The sequence below is a fragment of the Neolamprologus multifasciatus genome, chromosome 3 (genome assembly GCF_963576455.1).
Source record: "Neolamprologus multifasciatus chromosome 3, fNeoMul1.2, whole genome shotgun sequence".
Classification (NCBI taxonomy): Eukaryota; Metazoa; Chordata; class Actinopteri; order Cichliformes; family Cichlidae; genus Neolamprologus; species Neolamprologus multifasciatus.
Window position 1 is genome coordinate 12,972,488 of NC_140441.1, and position 19,241 is coordinate 12,991,728.

Genomic DNA, 19,241 nt, shown 5'->3' on the forward strand with positions numbered 1-19,241 from the left:
AACAGGAGTGGCACTCGGTTAGGTCTTCTACTGCTGTAGTCCATCTGCTTCAACGTTCAAGGTGCTGCGTGCTGAATGGTCATTTGAGTCACTGTTGTCTTCCCATCAGTTCAAAGCAGTCTGGCTTTTTTCTTCAACAACGCACCTTCACCAAGAGAACTGTCACTCACCGGAAATATAGATCATGGAGATGGTTATGTGGGAAAATCCCAGCAGATCAGCAGTTTTTTAAAATGCTCTGGTGTGACTGGCACCAGCAGCCATACCATGTTCAAAATCACCTTTCTTCACTATTTTGATGCGCGGTTTGAACTTCAGCAGGTTGTCTTGACCATGACTGCATGGTTAAATGCAATGAGCTGTTGTGTTCAGCTGATTAGAAAGGTCTTATAAAAGTGTATCATTTACAGAACACAGTGACCTTGATAAAGGTCATAAGCGAAAGTGAAACGCGTTAGTTAAAAAATAATGTTGTTATTTATACATCGGGTATTGCTGGAGTTTTAACTACTGTTTTCTTCCTGCTGTCATCGGTAACCCGAGTTAGCTGGGTGCTGTGACCAAGAAGGAAAGGAACTGTTATTACGTGGCTCTTCTGCATCAACGTTAGATGGTCTGATGTTATCTTGGGAGGGAACAGGTTCTCATTCAGGCCGTGTCTGTGACCGTGAGCTATTTAGAGGAGCTGTCTTAGAATTTGTGTTATGGGTGTGTTTCCTTTGCTTGAGGACTTCCAGGGTTCCAGAGATAATGTGGAATTCATGAGAGGAATGCCACGCAGGGGTTCCTTCCTGTCACCTGACTCCATCACTTCCCGCGCTCAGTTTCCTGCGTCTGAATCATCGGAGGAGAATGGCGAGGCTGACGAAAGGGGCAGCAGAACCCGAGCGAAGCCCCTCGCAGATGTGATGATGATCGGGATGAAGCCGACTGCTAAACACAATCGAAATGATGAAAAGCGCAGATTTGAAATGTTACCGCCCGACTGCTGATGTAAATGATTAGAAAATTAGCTGGAGCAAATGAATGTGGGCAAGAGATCAAATGAAAGGGATTAAACAAAGAAAGAGTGTGCTTTAAATGTGTGTGTGTGGGGGGGGGGGAACATGTGCATGAAAAAAGGCAATAAAGAGAAAGAGAGAGGTGATGGCAGGATCTGTATGGGGCCTCTTGGTTTTTGGGCAGCAAAGGGGAGGCGTGCCAGGTAATGGTTTCCAGACACACACACACTTGCACACTAGTAAGACTACACTCTAATTCGATTTGGAAATCTGACGGGATAAGGGGCGTATATGTGGATGTGTGCGTATGTACCTGGGGCCGTTTTTTCCTTCTCGCTTCTTGCTTTTTCTGTGCATTGGGAGAGGGCCCAGTTAGTCATAATGTGTCATCTGTGCGTAGGTGTGTGTGTATGCAAGCACAAGGGGTTAATGTTTGCTTTCCATCACAGCTCTAGTGGGGAGAAATCAGATCCCTGCAGCGCAGAACTCAACCTCAATGCACGGACGGACACCCAAAGCATAAGAAAAAGAGAACATTGCTACCGCCCCCTATATCTGTATGATCTGCACGCCTGTGTGGAGAGGTTAAGAAGGCCAGCTGCAATATCGGTGAAAGTGCAAAATATGAGATTGAGAATGAAAATAGTAAAAAGAAAAATCAGAGAAAAAGATGAAAAGAAGAGCAAAAAGGGAGACAGGAAGAGCTAATTAAACTGTGGAAGGATAGATGTGGAGGAGCGGGAGGGAGGCGAGAGGGCGAGATGACTTAACTGTTCAAAACGACTCCACCCTCAGTCGCCAACGCAAACGGCAATTTCCCATTGGGGTAAATCCCCCACCGTGCCCTGTCACAGCCCTCCTACTTCTGCAACTGGTGTATGCGTGTCTGTGTTTGCATGTGTGTGTGTGTGTCACCACTTTTCTCTGACATTCCTGTGCAGAGCAGGGAGACGGTGAGCTGAGCTGCAGAGAAGCTGAGCTGCAAACCCAATTCAGAAATCCATTTGAAAGCAAATGAGGATTTTCTTTGTTTTCCTGTCATTTTTCTTGCAAAAGCCATCGTTTTCTTCCGATTCTGGAATTCCGGTTTCAGAGAATCTGCCTGCAAGTCAGCTGGGAAGAAGTCTTGCATTCTTAACACGGGATTCCTAGAAAAGCATCCTCTCGTTTCCTCCTCTTCCCTTTTTCTCTCCATCGCAAACCCCTGGAGATAGAGTCCAAGTTTGCCAAGTTCCAGAGTTTGGGAATATTTTTGTGCTGCAGCCAGGAGCGGCTGAAACAACAAGGGGCACCGAGGAGAAAGCAGCACTTAAAGGGTGAGTTAACTTAAAAGATCAGGCTTTTTTTGTGGAGTCCAGCTCTTGTTGGCATAATGAGGTTGGTTACTCTCTGAAGAGGAATGCAATAATCCTTCTATTCCGAGCTAAAAAACTTTTGTCTAAGATGGCAAAATCCTGTTTGTGCAGTCTAGAGACTGATAGAGCTTAATGTTAATGGTGCATAAAAGTGGAGCGTTTTGCAAAATCTGTCACTCAGGAGTTTTAGTTGCATGTTCTGCTGATCCACGGCTGGGACTCGGGTGGGTGTGAAGCATCCACCGCACATTAGGCTTAGGAGATGATGAGACGGCAGAGAGAAAAAGAATGACATTACTGAGGGGGGCAGGTACATGCGAAACAAAAAGGCAGGGAATAGCTGGGGAGTTTCATCCTCTTTCTGGTTTTAACATCAAATAGTGAGGACAGCTGCTGGGAAAGGAAGCGAGCGATGCACACACACGTTATATTCCAGTGTCACAGGCACAGGCTCGGATAAATGCGCGCAGATGTTGCATGCATGTATGCAAAGAAAGGATGTCGAGCTAACTTATGGTCGCTTTATTCTCTCTCTCTCTCTTACGCACACACACTCACAAGAAAGAGATTTAAATAAACACATCTTTGTTTCATTGCACTCATCTGTTTAGTTTACTCCTGGCTCAGATCACAGTATAATCCCAGAGCTGTAATCAATACTCATACACACACACACATAGACACACACACACACACACACATACAGTACTTGCTTTTTTTTAGGAGAAATAAATCAGTTCAGCAGATGCAGCATATATACAGAGCATGGAGCAGATATACTCCAGCAACAACATATAACAACATATCTTACTATTTTAATCGACTCTCATTTACTTATATCATATTATAATCTTTGCTGTGCAGCTCTTGATGCTGATGTTAGCTGTGAATGATGGTTTGCGTGTGCTTTGTTCACCTCCCCTCCTTCGCTGATTAATGTGACTTTTCTTCGTCCAAAACAACTCCCCATTTGCTTCCTATTTCTATTTTTCCAACATGTTTATGCAGCACGTAGCGCCTTCCAAAGAAGTGTCTGCGTCATGTTGTTTGGTGAACAGACCTCGTAATGTGATGCTTTGACTCTGGTACGTTGGTTTTTGTGATGGCACAAAGATCAGGAGTGTTATTACTAATAATAATCCTGACAATGACTTCCGAAAGTATCCCTGAAGGCCATAAAAGTGCACCTGCTAGTGAATTGATGGAGCCACGATATCCGTGTGCTGTTATGTTGAAACGTGAATAAAAAGGTCAGGTTTGAATCATTGTATCTGCAGCAGATGATAAACTACATGGACAAAAGTACAGGAGCTGCTATGCTGTCTAAACCCATGTCTGCTGCACAGTTTTTGTGCAAGAGGAGGTTTGGAACGGACTTTTACGCACCACGCAGCTCAGCACTCAGCAACCTCACTCTGCAACCAAATTGGAATTAGGGGTGGGTTTTTATAATCGATTTATCGATTAAAATCGATTCTGGCTTGGATAACGTAAAATCGATTCATTAAAATCCTGAATCGATTTTTTAATATAAATTTATTTTGCCCGAAATGCCAGAATCTCTGGTGAAACCTCACAAAATTTCAACAACCACCAAACAGCTAAGACAGTAAATGAGAGCAGGAACATGGATTCTGCACAAAGACTTAAACACACAGCCCAACCGCGGATCAGAATCAGTGAGATGTTGCCTTTCTCACAGTCGGGGCTGAAAGCCGACAGCGCGCTGATTCTGATCTGTCGGCGGTCCGCGCTTTGTGTTCACGCCCTTTATGCGCTGATTCTAAAGCTGTTAGTTTTATCTCTCTCCAAACAATATTGACCGAACCAGCAGCAAAAGAAGATCCAAACTAGGCTTCACATAAACAACGTCATGAATTCACTCTGACTTTTATTGTTTTGCTTCGACCACGATGCACAGCTCTCTCTCGCATGCTCGCTCTCTCGCGCTCTCTCTCCCTCTCTCTCTCTGTACTGTTTTCTGGATTATTCGCTCGCTTGCTTGTTAAGCACAAGTCTACCGTTGTTTACAGCGCTATCGGCCGACGGTTTTTTTTTTCGCTTTATATACTTCCGAAAATAAAACCTAATTTCTGCCGTTCAATACCGAACAAATTTAAACTTCTTAAAATTATGCAAAATGCAAAACGCTCAGCCTTGTCTCTAATAAAACCGCTGTAACTTCAGAGGTAATGTTCATGTGTTGATTAATGGTTTTCTTTCGTTTTTGATCTACTGCAGAAAATTTTTATAAAATCCCAGAACAGGAAAATCACCTTCATGTTTTTCTGTGTTTTATCCTCAGCTACTTTGACACAAAGGCATCTGCTGTGACGCTCACACCTTTGATAAAGTCTTGGTGTGTCAGCTTCCTTTTTATAGATACAAAAATATGTAAATGTACTGATCTGAATTATAATATTTCTGACTGTCAAAATTTCCCAGATTCAAATCAAAGTGAATCGAATCGAATTAAATCGAATCGAATCAAATTAAATCGAATCGTGGATCGAATCGATTCGGGACCCTGTGAATCGGAATTGAATCGATTCTAGAAATCAGTGACGATACCCAGCCCTAATTGGAATCACAAAATAACCAAACATTTATATGTTTGAACTGTGGGAGGCGAGAACCCACGCTGGCATGGGGGAAGTATGCAAACCCCCCCACACAAAGATCTCTGCTGCCCAGTGTACTCAAATCCAGGACCTTCTTCTTTTTCCGAGGCAACAGTGTTGCCAGTGCGCCTGCCAGATAAGACTTTGCTTTAAAAAAGCTAATGTATCATATAAATATATCATGAAACTTGGGTAAACTTCTTTTCCTTTGTGTTAAGAGTCAAATAGGTGATAATATGTATTACAGCAGTGTTTTCCACAGACATCGTTTTCCATTCATCATGTTATCATCGGTTTGTTTCTCTGCAGACCCTGGCTCCTGTAAAGATGGCTGACGTATTGCAGCCAGACTCCAACAGCCTGCAGATACCAAGTGAGATACACACTCAAACACTGTCATGCACACACACATCAACACTAGTTTGCTATTGCAGTCCTGTCCAAATGACTTCTCCTTCTTTATCTGTTGGACCGTGGACACGCTGACCTTTCCATGTCCCTCTCCCACTTGGCTATACTACACACTTCACATTCCAGTGGCATTCCCACGATTCCATTTCATTACCATTATCACTTTTTGGTCTAGAGAGGTCAAGTGTGTTTACATTTGACCTAATCTTCTAATCTCCACGGTGAACAATGAGGTGTTTTCTGCAGTTACTCAGCAAATAAACTTTCAGCATGTTAGTATCAGTAGCCGATGACAGTTCAGAACCACCTCCTTTCTTATGATAATAGTTTTCCCATAACTGCATATCTCCTTAAACAGACAGGATGACCTTTATGTTTGTTCTCAGGGAGTGCATATAATGCTTTCCCAATATTAAGACTTAAAGAAACTTTCATATTTAAGATGGGATTCGCCTTCACTTCCCTCGTTAGCCACATCCCCTGTTAGCACCACTGCATATTCACACATTTCATCTCCTCCCTTGTCTTCCAGGTGAAAACGTATCCACCCCATCTTCACCTGCCACTGCCAGAAATGACTGCAGCATCACTCCCCTCACACCCTCACCCTCACCGGTAGCTACTGCACACACACACGCACACACACGGCCACTCACCACAAACACTCCTACACACCCATTCCTCTCTTGCTACTCATTTAACTTTATATAAAGTCCTTAAACGAGGCCTGCAATGCCACATCCACTTCTAACAGGTCTTAGTGGTTTACCATAACATTTACCTTACAGTATAAAACTTAAATTAGTGGCAAAGAAACACACCAACTTGGCGCCAATGTGTGCAAGTAGAGGTCCATCAAAAATAGCTTCTGATTTCTAAGCCTGCTTATTAATTCTGTTCTGACTCTGTCCACTAATGTTAGGAATGTCAGTTTAAAAACCCCACCAGGTTTACTGATATAAGCCGTATCCCTTCTTACCTCTCTGTCTCTCATCGCTCTCTAAGAGGGTGGAGGTCAGGCCCCGGATGGCTTGTCCATTCTCCGTTGTCATAGCTATAGACTTTGGGACGACCTCCAGCGGCTACGCTTTCAGCTTCACACAGGACTCGGAAGCCATACACATGATGAAGTAAGAGCCTGTGTGTATTCTCATCAATTATATACTCTGTATTTTTATTTTGAAGTTTTGACAGTGGTTCTTCACTAAATGCAGGCGGTGGGAGGGTGGCGACCCTGGCGTGGCCAACCAGAAGAGCCCAACATGTCTGCTGCTCACTCCAGATTTGCGGTTCCACAGTTTCGGGTTTGCCGCTCGAGACTTCTACCATGACTTGGATCCAGAAGAGGCCCGGCACTGGCTTTACTTTGACAAATTCAAAATGAGGATCCACAGCACAAGTGTAAGAAACAGATGTGAAAATAGTGACATCTCGTACCCGGTGTTAAAGGACATTATGGTGCACTGACGCGTGCAAGAGTGGGAGGTTTTTATATCACTGCCCACAGCTGAGAAGTAAAACTGTGGTTGAAAGTAACAAGCTTTAACTGGTGCTGCAGACTTCCTGGTGCGGCGTTTTTTTTTTGTTTTTTTTTCAGCAGTTGTGATTGTGTTTGCTGCAGGACCTCACTATGGAGACGGAACTGGAGGCGGTGAACGGTCAAAAGGTCAGGGCCATAGACGTGTTTGCTCATGCCCTTCGCTTCTTCAGGGAACATGCGCTGAAGGTACACCTCAGATCACGTCATTCGCAACTACAGTGAATACTTTCTCATATTCTAGGATAGGACGCGAATGTGTATTTGGTGTGCCTTTGTTTAGCACTTTTAAAGATCACTTCAGTGTGTGGTTCACTTCAGAGTAGAAGAAGAAAATGATTTTTTTTTGTGGGGGGTGGGGCTCCTGTTTTAGGAGGTGAAAGACCAGTCTTCATCAGTGCTGGAGGGAGATGAGGTCAGATGGGTGATTACTGTTCCTGCTGTGTGGAGACAACCTGCCAAACAGTTCATGAGAGAAGCAGCATACCTGGTATGAAAACACAATGTGTTTCACTGTGGAGTGCGTGTGTGTGTGTGTGTGTGTGTGCGCAAAGGTGGTTTATGAGGACATTTTGCAAGAATACACGCCACACTGTCCGGACATTTGGAATTATGAGGACAGGGCCGATGTCCTCACAATTCATGGAATGAAAACTCGATGTGTGTGTGTGTGTGTGTGTGTGTGTGTGTAGGTGTGTGTGTGTGTGTGTGTGTGTGAATCGGAAGAATAGGAAGAACAACGGGCCAGTGGAAAGAAAGATAGTGAATAAAGCATGAGATAGGGACTGATGTTCTCGCAGAGGATTATTTACAATCTCTTTCACACACACACACGCACACACACACACACACACACAAATTATAACACTGCTCTTTTCCTCTTTGCACATCTTCCCACCCATGCACACACCGTCCTCTATGAACTGTACATAGAAGATGTAGGAAGTGTACGTACAAGCCCAAGAATGCAAGCGGTCCTGTCCCAGTATAAATCAATGGGAAAGGACCAGCCTGGGAAAGACTCAACAACCTTTTACTCTTAATGGCACCCTTTCTTTACTGACGCAACAAACACTGTGATTATTTATTTACTTTTATCTGCCATCTACCATTTAGTCACTTTAGTACAGACATGAATAGTCGAATCCATACACTTTTTGATATTAACACTGACACACACACACACGCACACACACTTACCCTGAGCTGGCTCCTGGCTTGATTCTTGGGGCGTGTGCACTTCCTGCTGGTGATGATGTCATCATGGCTTAACAATGAGGGAGACCGGCGTACAAACACAGGAAGTTTAAACTAGACCCCCGCCCTGCACGCACACACACACACACACACACACACACACATTCACACTCAACTTTAGCCCCAATATATCATGAGTTATGCTTATACACCTCTCCTACTCTATTCAGTGTTTTATCCCAACTGTCAGTGAATTTGCTCCCATTGCTGTCATTCACCATGTGTGTTTGTTTCTATTTATTTGTATCCACTGTAATTCAGTGTGTGTGTGTGTGTGTGTGTGCTGCTTATGTTAAATAACATTGACATTTGAGTTATAAATATATGAATGGCTCCTTCAATTATCTCTATTATGACAACATGCATCCATGCATTCCCTTTGGTTTTCTATAATATTTTTCTTTTTCTCCCTACATTAGCTATATTTTTAAAATTCATAATACATTCATGATTTCATATTCTAGTTTTCTTGATTAAAATATTAGGGAAATGGTGAATGAACTCGCTTTTAGCAGACGATACCTCCTCCAGAACCAGGCTCGGCAACGGGCAGCCATCTGCTGCGGCTAGTTGGGGGTGAGGGGAGGATGACGGGATAAAAGACACTCTGTGGAAGACAGCCAGAGATTAATAATAGCTAAGGATTAAAATGCAGAGTCGTGTGTAAACACATAGAGAGTGAAAAAAGGTGAGTGAAGAAAAAGCATTCAGTGTATCACAGGAAGCTCCCAGCAGCTTCCCAGACCTATTGCAGCAAAACTAAGGGAGGATTCAGGGTCACCTGAACCAGCCCTAACAATATGCTTTATCAAAAAGGAAAGTTTTAAGCCTAATCTTAAAACTGTCTCCCGAATCCAGGCTGGGAAGCTGAAAGCTGAAGACTATGCTTCCCATTCTACTCTAGGAACCACAAGCAGGCCAGAAGCCTGAAAGCAAAGTGCTGTGTGCAAAACTAGGATCAAGAGATATGTTCATGGATGTAAATACAACTGGTTACACTAAAGAACTTAAAGGCCAAATTAAAATTAGCCAGAAAGTAAAAGAGGGGGATCCTTTGGACAATGAAACCAAGATGATATAGTAGAAAGATGGGAAGAAAAACGTATGGAGACGTAAAAGAACATCTCTTGATGTGAAGCATACCACATCATACAGTGGAGACAATGTTACAGGATGGGCATCTAATGCTGCCAGTGGAATCAGTCTTCAATGATGTTGTGACTGCTAAAAGAAGTAGCAGGATGAATTCAGCCAAATGCTGTAAAACTACTCATACAACACTTCACAGTGCAAATGGATAATGCCAGAGAAAGACCAAGTCGATCACCTGATCCTTAACCTACAGTTATTAAATCACTTGCTAAAAACAAAACTGAGGATGCAAAGATTCACAAACAAGCAACAGCTGAAGGTGGCTGCAGTAAGCGCCTGGCGGCGCATTTCAACTGAGAGGGGGAAAAAGGATTTTGATGATGTGCATATTTTCTAAACTACAGGCAGAAATTGACTGCAAAGGATTTTCATCCAGGTACTGAAAAGTGATGCCAATATGGGTAAAGCTTCTGCTGTGTCCTTTATAGGCTGGTCTGGTGTCTCCTGACTGTCCTGAGCAGCTCCTCATTGCTCTTGAACCCGAGGCTGCATCCATTTATTGTCGGAAGCTCCGCCTCCACCAGGTGATTGACCTGAGCATGCAGCCAATCACAAACGGCCTGGAATTGGACGTCTCGCGGCCCTTTGATTCCAGCTTCAGACAAGGTAGAGAACAGAGAGCATGTGTGCATGTAATTTCTGTTGAGCAGGGGTCTTGTTGTTGACTTTGCCATTAGCATGAGCGTGAAACCGCACTGTGTTCCTGGAAATGCTGCTTTTTGATTTCACTTGGGGGTTGTGGGGTCTTTTTTTCAAAGGCTAAATGCGCCTCTGTTAAAGACAAAGAAAGAGAGCGCACTAAGCACAGCGATCTGAATGCAGATACTACTCATGGTTTTGCCTCAGATGACTTTGCAGTTGTGTGTGCGATGCAAGTGTTTGGATAGACCATAGGGTCTGATCTGAAACAGACCACAGAATTCCCATGAAGAGGATGCAAGGAACTATTTAGCACATCAGCTCTTTAATTAACTTTACGCAGTGCCAGAAAAGCTTTTTCTTAGAAGTGTTTGGTGTTTAGTTAAGCAGTAGATCACTTTCTGCATAGACAAAGTACAAGCACAGCACTTAACATTTCATGAGAAATCACATGAAACACTTAAAAAGGAACAAGCTTGAATTTCTACTACATTTTACGCTTTTTAAATGAAAATAGAACTCAAATAGTACTTAAAGGCTGCTACAGTTAGTGCCAAATGACAAAAAACAGGAGCTTTAAACTGTAAGATAATGTTAAGGCCCTACAATAATACAGAGAACAAATCAGATGACTCCCTATGAGCAGGCTCTTGGCGAAAGTGGGAAGGAAAAACTCCCTTTTAACAGGAAGAAACTGAGGGCAGAACCAGGTTCAAGAAGAAGAAGCCATCTGCAATGGCTGGTTGGGGCGGAGGGAAGGAAAAATGCTAGAACAGTGATGCTGTAACAATATAAGCAAAGCATGTAACTGGTTTATTGAATGTCAGTAACAGCACAAATAGGAGTGTGCAATATGTCCATGTTAAAAAATAACAATTTTAAAATACACAAGAAAGAAATACTTAAGATTAGTGTTTTTAACGGACAGGATTCATTCAGGATGTAAATGACACAAAATACAGGATTTTTAACTGGATCATAGATGTTAAAAGCAGCCAGTGAAGGGACATTATAGTGGGGTGATACTGTTAAACATTTACTAAATTAAAAACCAGAAAATTACACGTAAATACAGGGAGCGGTGAAATATTTCCCTGGTGGAAACATTTGTTTAACATGGACAGGGGTTGATCAAGGATAACCTCTAAATTACACATACTGACATTAACAGCAAAGGCCAACAGTCCAGATTATTCTACATGAGGACGACGACGACCAGAACCAAAATCAGCATCAAGCTGCAGAGTTTTACCATTTTTACTAATCCCTGATAGCATTTTTGGCGTTAGCATTGATGACCTTACAGACCTCGTGTGGTTTGAGAAATAAAGCTGGCTATCATCAGCAAATAAGTAACAATTAAGCTTGTTTTAAAACTTTCAATAATCTGTCCCAGAGATGTGAGACAAATGAATAGCAGGGGCCCAAGAACCAAGCTTGGTGGGACTCAAAGACACAAAGCCTTGAACAAAGACAGCAAGGTTTCTTGGTATAAAGAGATCATTTGAACCATTTTAGGGCTGCATCTGAGTCACGGATGGATGGCCATCTGAGTCACGGATGGATGGCCATCCATGTCAAAGGCATCACTGAGGTATGTGGCTTAGTAAGCATGAGTTCATTAGAAGAAAAAGGTCACTCTCCATTGAGTATACCATATAATTAATGATCTCATTTAACTCTTAGCAATTGTGGCATATAATTTAGGAATGTATAGTTATACTACTTTGTGTGATTACAAGACAGTTACCCAAAGTAAGTCCTATTAACTGAATATGTTAAGTCAGTAATAATTGCTTTGGTTTGTCTAAGTGATGTACTACATTTGGAATTTAATTAAAAGATTAAAATGAAAAAACGTCACCAGCTTAAACAAATTTAAGGAAATCTGGTTCCTTTTTTTGGTTCTACCAATTTTGGGGGTTTGTAGTGTAGTTGCCAATAGATACACTAAGTAGATCAATACTTAGTCATGTTTTATTCATGAAAAACCAAAGCTATGACCCAAAAGTTTGCCAAATGAAATGAAAATAAATTCAGGCAATATTTCTCGGTGAGTGTATGCCTACAAATTACTTCACTCACATTACACGTAGTAATGTGAGCTGCTGTTGCTATAGAAATCTGGATCAGAGTGCAGCTTTAAAAGAAAATTCACATATGGGGATTTACAGTCAGGAAAGTACCTCCAGAACCAGTACACAAGTGAGAACTTTAACAAAAAGCCAAAATGCAACAAAAAGCTTCCAAAACAGAAGAGCGTGTCCTTCGTGCCCACATGAAGGAAATACCACGAAGATGTAGCAATGAAGAAAAGTCATTTCAAGCTGGGGAGAAAGAAGAGTGATGCATAATTCAGTGGGCCCACATGCTGACCAAAATCCCCTGCAAAGGCCCATTTATACATATGCAGTCAGTGACACACACACACACACACACACACATTCACACACACTAAACACAGGATATTGTAATTGGAACAAGGTGCAGCGAGACTATGATCTCACCCCCTCCTGGCCTGTCAGTCTCCCTCTCCTTCACTCACTTTCATTTTTCCCTTTATTCTCCCAGACTTTCTCCACCTCTTTCACCTTTTCGCTCGCTTTCCGAGGACTCGAGCAAACAGACGTATTTACGTGCACACACTTGGTCTCCCGGTCGTGTTTTTTTACAATCTTTAGCGCGTCTTCCACCTCATTTCATCTCCAAAGATTGCACCGGGGAGTCGTTAACGCACACACATTTTCTTTTTCTGCTGTTTCATGTAAATGGTTTCCAGACTTGCGCTCCATTCATCACCCCTGTAAAACATACACGCAGGCACCGGCGAAATCAAGGCCTGTGTGATTGTGCTTTTCTTCGTTCAGCTTATTTACTATGTGCAACCACACACAAACACACACACACAAAGGTACATACATTACCTTCTCTGTCATCCGAGGTCCTTAAACAACAGTAAGTGTATATTTGCTTTCGACACAGTGTTGCCCAGTAAGTCTCCAACCTTTGTTCTTATTCCCCCACAAACCCCTGTCGATTACTCTAATTATTGTGGTGTGTGGTGTTCATGCGGTTTGAGAAAACCATGTAAAAACCACTTTCACCTCCATCAAAAGCCGTGCTCGCTGCCTATGACACACATGTTTACGCTTGCCTTTCATCAGGCTCACAGTTTACCAAATGACTAGCGCTATTTTTTTTTTTTTTACATTTTAACTTTCTCATCTAGTTTTCCATTAATTTGTAACTATTTGGTTCTCAGAACCATTATGTCTCCTTTCATGTGTTCACCTTGACATGTGCAGGCATATATAGTGTATCTGCTCTGTCAAACAGCCTGTCAGGTATGTTGTATTTTTGCCAGCTGCATGTGAGCCTGCTGTGTTTTTGTTGGCCTCCCCCATCCGTCCACTTAGCCCGCCACTCTCACAGTTTACACGTCGAGAACAAACAAAATGTTGAAATTCGAGAGCATTCTTCATTTCCAACAAATTGCTCCTGTCACATAAAAATATTATGACCGTACGGTTTTCTTGTTCAACTTGGATCAGGTGATTTATGCTTCGTCCTGCACAAATGCCATAAACTCTCATATGTGGCATTTATCTCTGCCGGGTTGAAGTTGAGGAAGATTGTGCTTTGGCTCGAACCTCTTTGCATTGAGGAGTAGTAGTCAAAAGCAAACTTAAGTGTCTGACCGTGCAACAAGTGTGTTTATACAGAGAGATAAAGAATGTTTGAATCCAGGCGAGGCGGTGCAAGGTGGTGAACGGTGGTGATGACTCTATGGGCTCGCAGCTGGAGAGAGTCCCGAGAAATTCCTTCTTTTTTTAAGTGCATTAATCTTGCAATTAGTTATTTGGTCACTTGGAGGCAAACAGTTATATTTATCATAAGTTCTTTATTCCAGATCATATAAATGACGGTCAAATTACTGGACTGCAGGGCTAAAGACCCTAATGCAGAATTCAGGAGGCAGACCTGCTAACAGACACCAAGCCAATTTACTGTAACCGATTCATAAGACTTCAAATGTCTTGATAAAAGGGTACTAAACACTCGTGGACCACTTTTTAGGTACATCTTGCTAGTACCAGGCAGTGTTGGTCAAGTTACTTGAAAAAATTAATCAGTTACTAATTACTGATTACTTCCCCAAAAAAGTAATCCCGTTACTTTACTGATTACTTATTTTCAAAAGTAATTAATTACTTAGTTACTTGGTTACTTTTTAAAAACACGATTTACAACCTGAATAGGTGATAAAACAATCGATCTTTTTCTACATAATCCATCATACAAAATGTAATCAAATGGAAAAGTCTCTTTTTTAAAACTTGTTTTATTAGTTTTAATCTTTTAACTTTATGCATCAAGCAAAAATTTAATTATATGCAACATTCTCTGACTGGAAGAAATTAGTTTAATATTTAAACCTATTTTCTGCACATTCCAGCACATAATCTTTTGTGTGTTTACACTCAGTCTTTCAAATAGATGCAAGTAAAACACAGCAGAAAATAAATAAAGTCAAAGACTAGCGGTCCTTTTGCTCTATTTTCACCTGTAAAGCAGGAGTAAGTTAGGCGGAGGTTTACCCTGGTGCAGGTGTGCCGCAGCGGTCAGTGGAAGAATCCGCGAGTTTCTCTGTGAATTTCCGTTGTTGCGCACTCGGTGCTTGCTTGGAAGTTTAGGGGGTTTTTTTCCGCTGTAAAAAGAAGTTTTCTTCCCACGCACAACGGACACTAATGTTTTTGTCACTTTTTATGGAATTAAACTCAAAGTAAGGTCAGTACTTCCACGCTTTAAACGCTGCACGCTCATACTCTCTCCCGCACTCGATATATTATCCATTGTTGATCTGCACACAGCTGTTGTCAGGACTGTCACACTGTCATGAGACATTCTGCAAAAAAATCACGGTTTTAGTAACGCAGTAACGCAGCGTTCCTACGTGAAAGTAACGGTAATCTAATTACCGTTTTTGCAATAGTAATCCCTTACTTTAATCGTTACTTGAAAAAAGTAATCGGATTACAGTAACGCGTTACCCATCTCTGGTACCAGGTTGGAACCCCTTTTACCTTCAGAACAGGTAAAATTTCAGTGTTGGAAACATTCCTTAGAGACTTTGGTCCATATTGACAGGACACATTCGCACAGCTGACACAGATTTGTCAGCTGCACATCCATGATCCAAATCTCTTTTTTAACCACATCTACTGGATTAAGATCTGGGGACTGTGGAGGCCATTGAGTGCCTCCTATATGGCACAAGATGAGATGCATACAGTCAGCAGCAGCATTCAGGTAGGCTGTGGCATTTAAAGGAGGCCCAATGTGTGCCAGGAAAATATCCTTCTCTGTAAACCCTCGACGCGTCCATGTGGGGAAATCTCAGCAGATCAGCAGTTTCTGAAACCCTCCACTGATCAGTCAAAACCCACTAATCGATCACAATCCCCACTGCATTATCAACACAGAGTGGAATGAAAAAGTCACCAGCAAACTTCTTCGGCTTGACCGGCAAGGTCACACATCCAGGTCTTTTGGAGTGCGCCAAGCAGAGGTTTTGCCCTCAAAGAGGTTACCAGGATGAGGATTTGGGGCCAAATTGTGTTATTTGCAGGTTATGCATCATAAACTGATCAATGAACTGCATTTTTTGGGTAAGGTTTTGAGAGATGTTTGCAGGAAGTGACATTAGGGCAACTATGACTGTAAATATTGGAAAGCCATTGCTTGGCTGTTTCGGTGCACAGCTTGGATTCTAGTGTGTTCATGGTCTGCTCTTCTACTGCTGGGTCACATTTAGGTTGGATGATCTGATATCGTCGTGTTGGTGTTGTTCCCAGATCATCATGAAAATGTTGTTCCAGGTTCAACATTGCAAGTGACCAATCACATTATTGTGACGTTATTCTTTTGCGCACCAACCCATTCGTGCATTTATGAAATTCCAATGTTGGAAGGACAATATCAATTCTGCTTAGCGTTTATTAAAGGGTTAGGGTTAGGGTCAGGGTCCGTTGATCGGCAGACAAAGGCGGTTTCTCGCAGCTTAAGTACAGTTTTTTGTTTTACGCTGGTTTTTCCCGAAGTCGCAAAAGTATGACATCACAACATTCTGATTGGTCACTTGCAATGTTGATCCTGGAACAACCTTTAGTATGATGATCTGGGAACAACACCAACACGAGGATATCAGATCATGCTATTTAGGTTAGCAGATGGATGGAGGGCTTAATTATGAGTTTAGGCTAACAAGCCTCGTTAGTACGCTGTATCCACGAAATGTGAACATGTACAGATGCAGATACTTGCTAATTAGTGCTCAGTAACACACTAAGAAAAAGCTGGGATTTCATTAACCAAGCTCAAGTGCAAAAGTCATGGGTGATCAATGCCACACAGCAGGCCATTAATTTTGTTAGATATTTCATTTATATTAAAATGGTCCAAAAAGCCATAAATTAGCAAAGATCGGGGGCAGCTGCTCATCATTCAGAGTGGCTAAAGTGCTAAATTAACCATAAAGACCAAAACTGGTTTTTGTACCAGCCTATAGGGGCAGGGATAGCTCAGTAGGTAGAGTGGTGGCCCCATGATCGGAAGGTCGGGGGTTTGATTCCCCTGAACAGCTACCCTGAGGTACCCCTGAGCAAGGTACCATCCCTACACACTGCTCCCCGGGCGCCCAATGGCTGCCCACTGCTTCGCTGAGTGAATGGGTTAAATGCAGAGAAGAATTTCCCCACGGGGATCAATAAAGTACACTTACTTTCTTTCTTTCTATAAATATGTTCATGTTACTGATTTTAACCTGGTCAAGCGCCTCCAAAGGTGTAATGGAAAACACTTGGCAGGTGAAAGGTCTCTGGCTTGATTCCAGCTGCTAACACAAACTCCCCTTGGGGTTGCATCTGCAGGGCATCCTGTGAAAAAACTGCCAAATCAAACATGCAGAGCTACCTGCTGTGGAAACAGCCGATAACAATTTTAGTGTTTGACAGAGAAGATGATGAACTGTTTTCGAGAATTCCCTTTTGATTCCATGTTTTTCTCCCAAAATTAGTAATGCCAACGTGATGGAATCATCTGGAGAAGCATCATTTTCACCTCAATGCTCAACTTTTTCACAGAAAGACAGAAGAGGTTCTGGCTCGTGCCTCTGAATAGCAAAGAAATAGTAGATAAATAAATAAATAATTCTGTGCGTTTGTTCTGTTACAGCAAGGGAGCAGCTGAGGCGATCCAGACACAGCAGGACCTTCCTGGTGGAGAGTGGAACTGGAGAGCTGTGGTCAGAGCTGCAGACTGGTAAGGCCTGTATGTGAGCCTAAGAGACAGGCAGACCCCACATGTGGGAGATATTGATGACTTTGACCTTTAACCCCAGCCTGCAGACTCTAAGGAACAAACCCGCCCACTTTAATAGAGGACAAACCCCAAACCTGATGTTTGCAGGTTCTATTTGAACTGATTTAAATAATCTAATGATGGCTTCCTGATGTGTTTTAATAATAAGATCTTTTTTTTGTTTTGTTTTACTGTAAATATGTATGATGGAAAAATTAACAATTACTTTGCATACTTTGCATTTTCCTGGGTTATAAAATGAAAGTTGTTCACTCTGCTGTTGAGGCATGACAGCATTTTGTGGAGCCACGTGCGCCTGCTGACCCTTAGTGCTCTCATCCCTGTCAACACACACACACACAGGAAGGACCCAGCCCATGGGACTCTCTGCACGGTAGATACAGTGAAGAAGAAGAGACTCTCTTATCTTCCTGCCTTGCAAACATCTTTTGATTCCTCCTCTCGTCTTATATTTTTAATTCTGTTCATTTCCACCACACGCCTTCTTTTCTCTTCCTCACTCGCTTCTACACGTCTCACTCGCTCTTGCGTTTAGGGTGCAGTCGTCAGGGTAGCTACACGAAAACTAACCCTTATCACCGGACATATCACAAACATACACTCTAGCAGGGGAAGAGCAGCAACCACAGATGCCTCAAGGTTGTTTACATTCAAAACACTGCGTGTTCAAGAGTTTCTGGGGAAGCTGCAGACAAACCGAATATACACACACGCATTTTTGCATCGTCCACAAAAATGAAGACGCGTTATCTTCCACGATTTCCTCCTACAGGCTTGATGTGCTTGATATGTGTTTTTTTTCTCTCAAATATCTGAAATATGAGGTATGAAAAAGCAAAAAATGTTCTTAGGATGCAAACAAAATGACAGCATGTGTTCATCCGTGCCCTCTCTGTTCAGGTGATAGATATGTGGTTGCAGACTGCGGAGGAGGAACAGTTGACCTGACAGTCCATCAGATTGAGCAGCCACAGGGAACTCTTAAAGAGCTCTACAAGGCCTCAGGTATTTCCTTTTACAAAGGACAAAAAAAGCAAACACATTTCCTACAGTTTCCATAGCTGCAGTGTTTCCGCCAGGCGGTCCCTACGGCGCCGTCGGCGTCGACCTGGCCTTCGAAGCCATGCTGTGCCAGATCTTTGGCGAGGACTTCATCCAGAGCTTTAAAGCCAAGCGGCCAGCGGCCTGGGTGGACCTCATGATCGCGTTTGAGGCGAGGAAACGCACAGCGTCTCCGGGCAGGACCAACGCCCTCAACATCTCCCTGCCTTTCTCTTTCATCGACTACTACAAGAGGCACAGAGGGCAGAGTGTGGAGGCTGCCCTGAGAAGGAGCAAGTGAGTGTGGGCTGAGAGGTGCGATGAGTGAATACGTGCAACTTTAGATGACAGAGTGATTTTTTACTTCCTTCTGTGTGTGCAGTATGAATATAGTGAAGTGGTCCTCCCAGGGGATGCTGCGGCTGACACAGGAAGCCATGAATGAGCTCTTCCAGCCCACCATCAGCAAGATTGTGAAGCACATTGGTAAGAAAGACAAATGTCCAGAGAAGGGGGCTGCTGCGCACATGCTATATACAAAAATGTACTGATTGACATAAAAGACCCGGGCACTTAAAAACTTCCACTTCCACTCCCACTTATGTTTTGTGTACTTTCACATAACTTTTCTGTTTAACTTTGCAGTAAATCTACTAGGAGAAACCTGAAAAACAACCCCAGGAGAAAGCCAGTGCAAAGGCTTTCCAAGATAAAACTAGCATTCAAGCTCAACGAACGCCGTGCTTGGGCGTCAAGAAGAACGTGCAGAATAGGCCCTTGAAATTATCGACATTTTTAATGGTTTTTTTGGATCCAGAAGTGACCATGTTTCAACAACAGGGTAGAG

General features: G+C 42.7%; 1 protein-coding gene across 1 annotated transcript in view; it reads left to right on the forward strand.

Annotated features, from left to right (window-relative positions):
* LOC146521671 (heat shock 70 kDa protein 12B-like) overlaps positions 1 to 19,241 on the forward strand; it is a 24,465-nt gene continuing 5,224 nt past the window's right edge. Inside the window, exons 1-12 of the mRNA XM_085140252.1 lie at positions 1 to 2,317; positions 5,287 to 5,350; positions 5,921 to 6,003; positions 6,394 to 6,518; positions 6,603 to 6,789; positions 7,010 to 7,114; positions 7,299 to 7,415; positions 9,763 to 9,940; positions 17,207 to 17,293; positions 18,254 to 18,358; positions 18,433 to 18,691; positions 18,777 to 18,880. Coding sequence (XP_084996378.1) covers positions 5,305 to 5,350; positions 5,921 to 6,003; positions 6,394 to 6,518; positions 6,603 to 6,789; positions 7,010 to 7,114; positions 7,299 to 7,415; positions 9,763 to 9,940; positions 17,207 to 17,293; positions 18,254 to 18,358; positions 18,433 to 18,691; positions 18,777 to 18,880 — 1,396 coding nt within the window. The 5' untranslated portion in view covers positions 1 to 2,317; positions 5,287 to 5,304. The remainder of the gene's footprint in view (positions 2,318 to 5,286; positions 5,351 to 5,920; positions 6,004 to 6,393; positions 6,519 to 6,602; positions 6,790 to 7,009; positions 7,115 to 7,298; positions 7,416 to 9,762; positions 9,941 to 17,206; positions 17,294 to 18,253; positions 18,359 to 18,432; positions 18,692 to 18,776; positions 18,881 to 19,241) is intronic.